The sequence below is a fragment of the Mustela nigripes genome, chromosome X, assembly GCF_022355385.1.
Source record: "Mustela nigripes isolate SB6536 chromosome X, MUSNIG.SB6536, whole genome shotgun sequence".
In the NCBI taxonomy this organism is placed as follows: Eukaryota; Metazoa; Chordata; class Mammalia; order Carnivora; family Mustelidae; genus Mustela; species Mustela nigripes.
The window spans coordinates 16768485-16779255 of NC_081575.1; the positions used below are offsets into that span (position 1 = coordinate 16768485).

Sequence of the window (10771 nt, forward strand, 5' to 3'; positions counted from 1 at the left end):
AAAATGCAGACGCTATTGCGGACAAAATCAGGGCTCTGGCAAAGGTCACAGCCGTGTCCCTTAAGTCGTCTCGCAGTCTATGGGAACCGTGGCCAAGGGAGAAAGCATGGGGAAAACAGCAGGGGGCGGGGAAGCTGCATTTTTTCCGGAGATGTTTATATGTGGCTAATTAAGGTTGAATCTCAAAGAAAGCAGATACATTTTTAGGGTCCCATTGAGTCTGAACAGGCAGCTATAAGACCCAGAGACGCATGCTATGCTTATACACACAAACAAGATTTTTATTGTTAACATCAACCAACACAGATGGAGGAATATTCACGTGCCAAGGACATATTGCTCACAAGATCACAAAATGGCTGTTGATTTGTATTCGTAAATGATTTGGTGAGTCACTACATATCTTTGAGTGAAGTAGATATATATAAAAAAGAGATTTCTGAAGCTTCATTTCCATTTGGACTCTCGTAATACCGTCATGAGAAAGAGAAAAACAGAAGCTATGAAAGTAAGGCTTACACACTTTCACGGATAGCCCGATTCCGCCCAAATGAACAACTACCTCCCACCGCCCACATTTTAAGTAGCACACAAAGAAAGCACAAGAAACACTGATTTGGCTCCATGATTTGCCTCATGAAAGGCTTTTTTTTTTTATTTTTTTGAGTTTTAAAAAAAATCCTCCGTCAAGCTGTCCAGGGTACTTGATGACGTCACAGAAGCGAAGTGTTTCCTAAGCAACTCTAGGGCCCTGTTGTTTCTGGCCTGCAGGGTCTTCTCAGCTCTCAGCTCATTCTTGATGGTGTCCAGCTCCCCGCGGATCTTTTCCATCTCTAGCTCATAGTACAGCTTCATCTCTTCCTTCAGGAGTGCGTTTCCGATCTCGGTCTGTCGCTTGAGTTTCCTAACGGCCTCTTTCAAATCTCGGTTCTCTAGGCTCAGCCTGTGGATGAGTTCTTTGGCTTGCTGGAGCTCTTCGGTTAGGTTCTGGACATTTGTCGCTTTTTCGGAGAGGTCATTTCTTAAAGCTTGAAGCTCCCAGTCTTTCTTTGAAGTTTCTCCCCCTGTTTCCTGGAACTTGAGGGGTTTTGCGGGGACTTCTTTCTTGGAGTTCAAAAGTTCTTTTTCGGCATTTTCAAATTCCTCTTCTATTTTCCTGCATTTCATGTTAAGTTCTTCCAGTTCTTCATTCAAAAGATTCAGGCGAAGTTTGGGAGACATTCCTTCGGTAAATTTCTTCTTTATGTCTGGTCGTGGTAGGATTGGTAATTCCTTTGTACTCCAGGTAGAACGGTCTTCTGTGCTATTAAAGCTTTCTTCGGTGACCACATCCAAATTAGATGAGTCACAGGAGACAGAATTGGTGTCTGCTTCATTCTTTGAAAGGTTTATCTTTCTTTCTCTCAAATTTGGTTCTTGTTCTTTTTCGTTTAGTTGAGAAATACATTCTTTCCTCTTAAATTTATTTTCTTCTTGAAACTTTCTACTAGACAAATTAAAAATTCCTTCTATTCTATTGGCCTTATCTAAAGTCATTTGTTCAGAAGATGATTCAGGCTGAGAAGCCTCATCTAGAATATCCTGTGCACTAAAAAAAGGAGCAAACATATTCTCCTTCCAGTGTTTTCTTCTAGCGTCCATTTCTCCAGGTACGTCGTCCAATTCCTGAAAGACAAAATTTAAAATCAAGGCACACTCTTTACACTGGCGGCTGGTGTCATGGGGAGAGCTACTTGGGGTGGTTCACGGGTGAAAGAACCTGCAGCTGAGGTAGGTCGCCCTCTAACTCACAGAGAGAGCTTCTGGTCCCTCTTTTACGAAATGAACACCAGTTAAGTTTCACGGACACTTCCGGCGCTCAGATTCTCCATTGCTACGCGGTGTAACCAATCAGTGGACACTTGGGGCTATTTACTGTAGAGAAGGTATTTGTATGGGAAAGCAACCGTACACACAAAAATGAACTGCTTCTCCAGAATCAAAGTGATTGTAAATTAACAGCTTCATCATATTAATAGTAGGCGAATACCTGTGCTTCCAAGGCACTTGATTTTTTTTTTTCCTAGTTCTTTCGCATTAGACTATTTAGTCATTCTTTAAAGTGACTAAAACATCACATGGGCTTAATGCAATGTGAGCTGCTTTTGGTAAAGTATACCATGCAGACTTCCTTCTGAGTAACTCTGCCAAATGCCCTTCTGTCTTGACCTGCAAATTCCTGCTATTCCAGTCTTAGGCTTTGCTTTTAGACAAGACTGCCAAGTGTACAGAATTCTATCCATTTTGACAGCAATTTCGTGATGAGAGCCGAATGCCAATGAATGAAAATATTAATGCCGTCGAATGTGTTCTTGAAATACTGACTCCAAGCGTAGTTTTCAGGTGGAAACATACCATAGCAAATCACAACCGACTTTCCAAGTTTCTAAAAATTAGAGGATATTTATTTGTTCCAAAAGGAATCTTCCCTATTCAAAGAGAATCCATGACACCCGGCTTTCCTAGCATACGGAAATATCTGATCGAGTATAACTACTCCCTGGAGCAGGGAGAAAGCGGGACCCAAGCACACACTGAAAGGCCGCTGACACTTGAAACCACCAAACTAGCAACTGCAGTGCTTGCCAAAGGGGGAGAAAAAGGAGGGGGTTGCTTTATTCAGCTTATACATTCATTTGCTGCAATGTATTTGTAGCATCGCCGCTGAGAAAAATCAAAGTAGGCCTGCATCTATTTTTCCCATGCACATAAATACGATTTTATCTGGGCAACAGAGAATGGCAATTGCTGTGTTTCTTTTTTAAAGTAATATTTTCTTTACTACTATTAAAGATTATAATGTTATAATATCATTTAATGTATAACACATATTTATATAACATTTCATATAATATAAAGATTCTAGTAGTAGCGGAAGCTCTTTTTAGAATTTGGGAAAATAGGGAAAAACACACACACACACACACACACAAAAGAATCACCCTCATAATTCTAGGGCTCTGAGATAACCACTTTTTGGCATATTATCCCTCCAGGATGTTTTTCAACAACAAGTAGTTTAGACGTTAGATTTCCCTTGCTATGGTGAGAGAGTAAACTTCTTATCTGTGTGTCCTGAACATGCCTAACCCCACCCAAGAAAGAGGGAAGGTCCTCGTTATCCCCAAGGGTACATTCCCCACTGGCAACTACTTGGTTCTGGGGAAAGGGAAAGACACAGGTATCCAGTGAAGGTGTTAGAATGATTGGTTCAAAAGCCATAAACCAAGCTTTAAGTTTAGGTAACCAGACCACATTCATAAACAGAGATTTTAAATTCATGGTATTATGTTTGCCATTGAAGCATCATCTCCTTTCTCTTGAAATAGTCCTGCCTTTTACTATTCTACTAAATTACCACGCAGAAGCACCTACGCTCTATCTTTCCTTAAAGGGGAAGATCATCCTAATCCTGGTTTCTCTAGTCTCTTAGAAATATGAATGCAAATGGTTGGGAGTTATCATGGTGGTGGGAAGAGAAAGGAACAGAGGAAAGAGAGAAGACAGTGAAACTAATTGCCAGTCATCTTTTTTAGCATACGCTGTTTGACCAGACAATTCTGTGAAAGATACAAATGCTTCTAATCAGGCAGCCATGGGAGACAGATTACTATTCCTCGTACTTGACTCTGGATTAAAGGCACTAGTGAGATTGATCGGGAAGGGGGGTCTGCAGGGGACAAGTAAGGGGAGGCCACCGTATCCCTGGAGACAGTGATAACGAGAAATCTGAGATCGAGACCTGGGTACAGAGAAAGGTTAAAACAGAAGAAAACTTTTTTCATTAATAATTTTGCACCTTGAGAAAGTGACTTCTATCTCCAACCTTCCCACATAAATCTCTGGCAAAAACATGTATGTATTTTTTTCTCTTCAATTTCACTACCTTTCTTCCTTGAGCCTCTGTATCATTTCCTGATACAGTCAGTGCTTTTCAAAGGACTGGGGAGAGAGAGTCCGTTTACTTTATAACTGAGGCTTAGAGAAGTCAGGTGGCTTGACCAAGTCCACACAGCCTGTAGTGGTAAAACTGAGACCCTGATTCCCAGGTCAGTGTTTTGCTCTAAAAATTTTCTTTATTCTTTGGCTGGTTTCACTCCACAAACTGAAAGAAAACAACCCACTACTTTCAGAGCTTAGGTACTTTTTTTAAATGGTCACAAAAGGAGAGAGGAAAAATGAAGGGGGGAGGGTAAGGAGAATTGCATGTCACATATCAAAGGACAGAAAGAGAAAGGTTTGAAAAGCCTTCTGGAATTTCCCTCTCATGGCTTACACAGGACAGGGTCAAGGGGTCTCTGAGCTGCCTTTCTTTCTTTTCTTTCTTTCTTTCTTTCTTTCTTTCTTTCTTTCTTTCTTTCTTTCTCTTTCCTCCTTTTTCTCTTTCTCTTCTTCCTCTTTCATTGGCAAGTTATTTTTCAAGGGCTTGTTCCCAAATCTAGTCACAGAGTATGGCAATGCCCAGACTGGGGGGTAAAAGCTGCCAGTCTCATTTTTCTCTTCCCAAACTGCACTGTTTGTTTTTTATGCAGAGCAAGTATGACATTAGTATTCTCTGGCAAGGACAAGGAATATGCTTTGAAACAATGACACTCCTCTACCCTGCCAGGGCAGCCATTTTGCTCTCAATAAACTTGATTGGGTAATTTGTTGCAGCACAGGGCAAATCCAACCAGAAGCCATTACTGAAAGTATAAGCATGTGTTTTTAGTGGACCAGTTGTGAGCATTTATTACTGTAACTACCTACCCAACACTATACTGGCCACTGAAGGACTAAAGGGTAAGGGAAGGAGATCCAAGAGAGGTGAAAACTTTCAAGAAACAAACAAGCCAGAACACAGGAAAACAATCTGAAGTCATATGGCAAAAAATAACATTAATGGTCCTCTAAGACAGCAATCCCCCAGAAATCCTTGGGACTGCACTGTTAAGACAAGGGTGTCCGTAATATGGTTCCATCTACTCCCTTGTGCCTGACATAAATTAATAATAGACTCCTGATTGTTCTAATTAGTGTCTCTCTGAAAACATCACCATTTATCCTCTGGTGACTTTCTTTTTTGGTGGCAAAGTAGTAGGGCATTTGGGTGGAGAGTAAGGGATCGCCTGACTCAAGGAAGTGGTTATAAATATTCATTTAAGAATTTGGGAACCACTGATAAAAGAAATTGCAAATAAATGTATAATGTAATGTGATGTCACATAAAAGAATTGTTGAGAGCTAAGCAAAGAATGACCATTTATTATGGATCTTCAGACAAACCATTCCATAAAAATCTCAGGCGAATACACAGCTACCCTCAAATAGCTCCAGAAAATAATGCACAGCTATTTGCTGTGAAAGGAGAAACCCACAAAACCATCTCATTTCCATTTTCAAGGTAGGGGGCCCTGGGGAATAGACTCGTATTAATGTAGGTAAGTGGTTAACTATGTGAAATCTAATTATTTGTTTTCAAAAATATTCCTTTTTTAAAATCACATGCTTTAGGGAAATTTGCTAAGCTAAAAATCAAAGACTTTTTTTTCCGTTGCTTTATCTCATTTACATTGGAATTTGATTTCAAACTTTCAGGACCAACTCTTTTGCATAAATCTACATCTGTCTGCAAAATGAGATCATTCTTCCAGGCGGGGGTAGGCAGGGACTGGGAAAGAGTTCTGGAAAACCTCCAGAGGCTTCCCCCACCCCCTCGCCCCACCAGAGAGCTTCATCGCAAACTTCATAAATTGAGAATGGTGGTTGCAAAAGGTCTTCTCCAACCTGGGATGGTCAAACCGCTGTCAGGGCCCTCAGCACCCCCAAGCCAGCCTAGACTAGAGGCGTGGCTTATAGTCACAGCTCAGGGGCAGCAAGGGGAAGACAAAGGGCCCTTCTTAGTGCAGGGAACTTTTCCCCATTATTCTTGGATGGTTTCAGTTCTTCCCACCCTCAGAAAAACTGCTTGGCCAAAATAAGGAAGAAGGGGAAAAAAAAAAAAAAAGTCTGCTACAAAGAAAGTCACTGGTCTGGCTTCTTTGCTCAATTGTCTGATCTGTTCTCACTTAAAAGCAGTAGTTCTCGGCCTTTTTTTTCTGCCTTCACTGTTCCCAGGCACAAAGCACTACCATCATTACCGTCTCTCCTTATTGGAGAAAATTCTGGCCCCTCTAGGGGAACTTCTACTTTGTCCACCCTCTTGAGAATCACTGGCTCACAGAAAAATGTTAAATACCCAAATGAGGACCCAAATGAAGTGCCCGAAGTCAGGGTGGGGGAAGATGTTGTTAGCATGCAGAATTGTGGGGATGAAGGAAAAGGAAGTTCTCGTGAAAGGAACAGAGTGTGAAGATGATAGTGAAAGAATCTTGAGGGGTGGCAGATATCTTGACTCCCACACTTTAGGACAATGAGAAAATGACCTTTTGTGAGCCTCAGTTTCTCCAGGTATAAAATAGGGACAATGTATACCCATTTCACAGGTGGTTAAGAGAAACGAATAAAACCCTAACCGGAAGCAACTGTAAAGTCCCTTGTACACAACAGGTTTTGTTCTTTTTTAGATTTTCCTTCCCCTCCCTTGGAACAGAAACCAGCCAAACCACCCAACACTTCTCCAAAGAGAAGTGCTCCAAAGTTGCCAGCGGGAAGTTATCACACCCCAGAAAGAGTCAGCTGGGGAGAGGGGGATGTAGGTGCTATTAAAACAAGCAGTGAGGACCCTAAACTCAAATCTTATACCAATTTGGGGAAAGTCCACCCCAAATCCCGAAGGTGGCAGATGCCCCCACATTTCCGAAACCAAAGTGATTTTAAGGTAGTCTTTTCCACAACTGAAGATATTTGCATTTTATCTCCAGTTGCTTTGCCCAGAACTTTCCAAATGTCCCAGTGTTTTTCAGAGCCGCCAAGAACTCCTTAGAAATATCACAGTTGGGAGTACCAGTTTGAAGATTAGCAAGGATGACTCTGCACTCTTGATTTTTTTTCCCCCAGGCTGCTCCCACAGCATTTCATCATACTTCTACTTCACCGATACATTGTGATCTCCTGGCATCTTACTCATCTTTGTTTCTCTATACACAGTAGCCACCAACAAATATCTCTTGAATGTATGAGTCTTGATATTCTTTCTAAAAATTCTATAATGCTGTGATTCTAACCAAGTTTTTGTACAGCCTTATAACTTCTCCACTGGTGTATGCAATAGTATTACGGGGGACACGGTAGAAAAAGGACTTTTATTTTTTCCCCTCAAAGTTTGTTGGCTTAGTTAAAGCCCCCAGGACCCTTTCTCTTTTGTATTTTCATGAGGATTTTTTGAGAGTGTACCGACAGTGCAGATTAACGATCTAGTTACGAGGCTGAAGACTTGATGTTGGGTGAGGCTCTGGGCTTCTGAACACCAACAGTAACAAGCTATCAGCCCGCACAACTGTACTTACACTCTCCGACGTCCAAGGTCTTCTATCAGATGCCGCTGTTCTCCTGCTCCAGTTTGCACTGAAAATAAAATCCCCACAGCATAATTAGAAAATATAATTAACCAGAATGCCCAAATCCGTGTTTATATCCGAGATGCAGCTTAAAATGACAAGTGATATACTTAGAATGCCGTGTGGCCTATCTAAAATGTGATGCCAGACACTTTGAAGCAAGTTTTCTTTTTAACTTGCCAACCCACTTGCCCAACTGTTACGCCACCACGCCTTCCGTCCCCAAGCAATGCAAATATCAAACAGGACAAGAATCAGGGTGGTAGGTATTGCATAGGGTGTCTTCCAGCCTCCCAGCCTTTAGCACCTACTGAACAAATGAGCCACGGCTGGTGGCCGAGGGAGCGTGCTTGTTATTAATGAGTGTGCCAAAAGCCACGTTAGCAGAAGGCTGGAGCCTAGGCCTTGCCTTCCTCCCCCAGAGTCCAGTTAATTTGTGAAATCGGTAAAAAAGGAAAGTGATCTCGATTTTTTGCTTCAGTCTCTCAGGGTCCTAACATTTGAGCCAAGTGCTCACTTCACGGGACAGATTGTCTCCCCTATTGTTTGGCAGATACTGAGAGTGAAGCAACTCACCGTTGAAAACTGGGCCCTGGAAACGGTTTTGACCCTCCAATTCTTTGTTATTAGTGTGAAACTATTCCTCGTACCAGAAAAGATACGGAGTCACCTTAATTCCAAAGGCTGAGTACTTTATTAGTATGGAAGTCACATTCTTGCTCTAAAGCCCTATCTGTGCCTGCATAGTTTGGGGGTTTTCTCCGTAAATGGTTAACAAACTCCTGCCATCGCTGCTTCCTGTGGGGAGAAGGGGGCTCGGGTCTGGGCGGTCCCTCCCACCTCCCCTGTCCCTACTCCCTGGCGGGTGGAGTTGGGCGAGGTGGAAGGGACTGCGGGCGAGGCCTGACCCCACTCCTTCCGCACCCCAATCCCACACCCTGTTCCCCTAGCTCTCCAGGCGCTCAGAGGAGAGCAGAGAGCCGCAGTCGGGCGGGGTGTGTGTGTGTGTGTATGTGTTTCCGAGGTTGGGGCGGGGACCGGGTGTCTCGGCCCGGGGGTCCCTCAGCGGGGAGCCCGGGGGGATCCCCGGCGCTCCCGCGCGCAGACGTACCTGGAGACGTGGGTGCGGTCCGGCGGGCCCTGGCCCCTCTTCCCCGAAGCCAGCCACCACCGGCGGGCGGCAGCCCTGGGCTCGGCACTGGCCACCGCGACCCGGCCCGGCCGGCGCGGGATAGAGCCTCTGCAGTGCAGCGCCAGCGCGGGCCGCGCCGTTGCCTAGCAACCGGCCGGCCGGATTTAAAGAGACCGGGGCGCCGGGGCCCCGCGCCGCGCGCCGGCCGCTGCCTGCCGCCAGTCGGAGCCCGCCCGGGCTCTGAGCATGCCCGGTGGGGCGGGCACAGCGGGCGGCGGCGGCGGCCCGCCGGCGACGGGAGCTCAATCGGCCGAGGGCTGAGTCCGGCTGGGAAGGGGCGAGAAAGTGCGAGGCCGCCCCACCCACCGCGGGCTTATTACGGAGGGTCTGGGTGACTCACAAAGCCACCTGGACCGGGCGACTGTGCGGGGAGGAGGGCGTGGCGCGGGGCTCATCCCCAGGCCTGCCGTTTCGCAGCCTGACTTTGGAGAGGGTTAGGTCTGGAAAGTGGCCTGGGTGCGCTTCAGGGTCCCTGACAATGTGGCAGTGCACCCTGCCGCCCACCCCCCACGCTCACCCCCACGCTCACCCCTGCGCCTCTGCACCTTGGTCTGGCCGGAATTTCTGCCTCTGGCCAGGGTTCTAAGGCCCCGTGTCGGGGGAGAGCATTGTCCCCCGTTGTGCCCCAAGGGGGAGGCTGGGCTTGCGTCTCTCTGGTAGCTCAGGAACTTCCCCAAAGCACTGCTCACCCATCTGAGCGTGAAAATCTATTGGGGCGCCCTCAGTCCTACACCACTGCTCTCTTCTAGCTTCAAAGTTTGCTCCCGACTTCCGGCATTTGGCTGCGGGGGGAACAAGCCTGTGTTCTTCATTATGTTAGAGACTCGAGTCCCTGCATTTGGTTGAATAAACAAATGTTCTTTTCACACTGGCATTAGCCCGGTTGCCCGCTGCTGATTCTACCATCACTAAGTTGGTCACACACACTGATAACACACTGTGGCTCTGGTCCCATGTGGACCCAGCTGGGCCTGACCAAACGATCGACCCCGCAAAGGCTGTGGGGCCTGGGACAGAGCGGGACTGGGGGGTTCAAGATCGTGATAACTGTGATTTTTAGGGGCGCCGGGGTGGTTCAGTTGGTTAAGAGTCTGCCTTCAGCTCAGGTCGGGATCCCAGATCGAGCCCCACGTAGGGCTCCCTGCGTTGTGGGGAGGTTGCTTCTCCCTCTGCCTTCTCTCTGTCTGTCCTTCATGAATAAATAAATAAATAATAATTTTTAAAAAACCTGTGACTTTTAGAAAGGCTCCTCCCTATTTTCTAGAAATGAAACATTGGCTCTGAAATCTCAAGTGAAAGGTTTAAACACAGTTGGAAAAGGGACAGTCAAATTTCTCCAGACCCAGCAACGGACTGATTTAGAAACTGTGCCGGGGGGCGCCTGGGTGGCTCAGCCGCAGGGCAGCTGCGTTCAGCTCAGGTCACGATCCCAGTGTCCTGGAATCCAGCCCCACATCGGGCTCCTTGCTCAGTGGGAAGCCTGCTTCTCCCTCTCCCACTCCCCCTGCTTGTGTTCCCTCTCTCCCTGTGTTTATCTCTGTTGGATAAATAAAATCTTTATAAAAGAAAGAAAGAAACAATGCCAGGCTACATTTCGAAACTTCAAAACTTCTTGAGGAACTGGATCTAACAGGTGTTTGGGAGCTGGTGAAGTTGTATTCAGAAGCCCTGAGGCCTAGTTCTCAGTCTCCTTTTTCCTCCTCAGAGAACCAGTGTCAACAAGGGTTTGAGGCCGGAAGAGGCCTAATGTCATGGGTGTTTTGTTACGGACACTGTAAGAAGTAGTTTGTGGGATTCTGACAAAACCTCTTTTCTCCATACTAAGTCTCTACATTGCCTTGCATTTATCATTTCTGTTTTAATTATTTTAAAAGGGTTCTACTTATTTTTGCTTGACATAGGATCCCTTATTAATGCACTAAAAGAATCTTAATAGCTCTGTGCCTCAGTTTCCTTGTTTGTACAATGGAAATAATAATTGTGCCTAGCTCCTAGGAGCGTTGTGAGGATTAAGTGAATTAATACTTTCAAAACCTTTAGAGCGATGCCTGACACATAGTAA

At 45.5% G+C, this 10771-nt stretch overlaps 1 protein-coding gene across 1 annotated transcript; it reads right to left on the bottom strand.

The window, feature by feature from the left end:
* Window positions 1-255: 255 nt before the first annotated feature.
* CCDC160 (coiled-coil domain containing 160) lies at window positions 256-8843 on the bottom strand. The gene is made up of 3 exons (XM_059384745.1): window positions 8629-8843; window positions 7467-7524; window positions 256-1665 (listed from the first exon to the last, which is right to left on the bottom strand). Exon 3 carries the CDS (start codon window positions 1639-1641, stop codon window positions 670-672), a length of 972 nt encoding a protein of 323 aa, XP_059240728.1. The 5' UTR covers window positions 1642-1665; window positions 7467-7524; window positions 8629-8843; the 3' UTR covers window positions 256-669.
* Between the last annotated feature and the right edge of the window lie 1928 nt (window positions 8844-10771).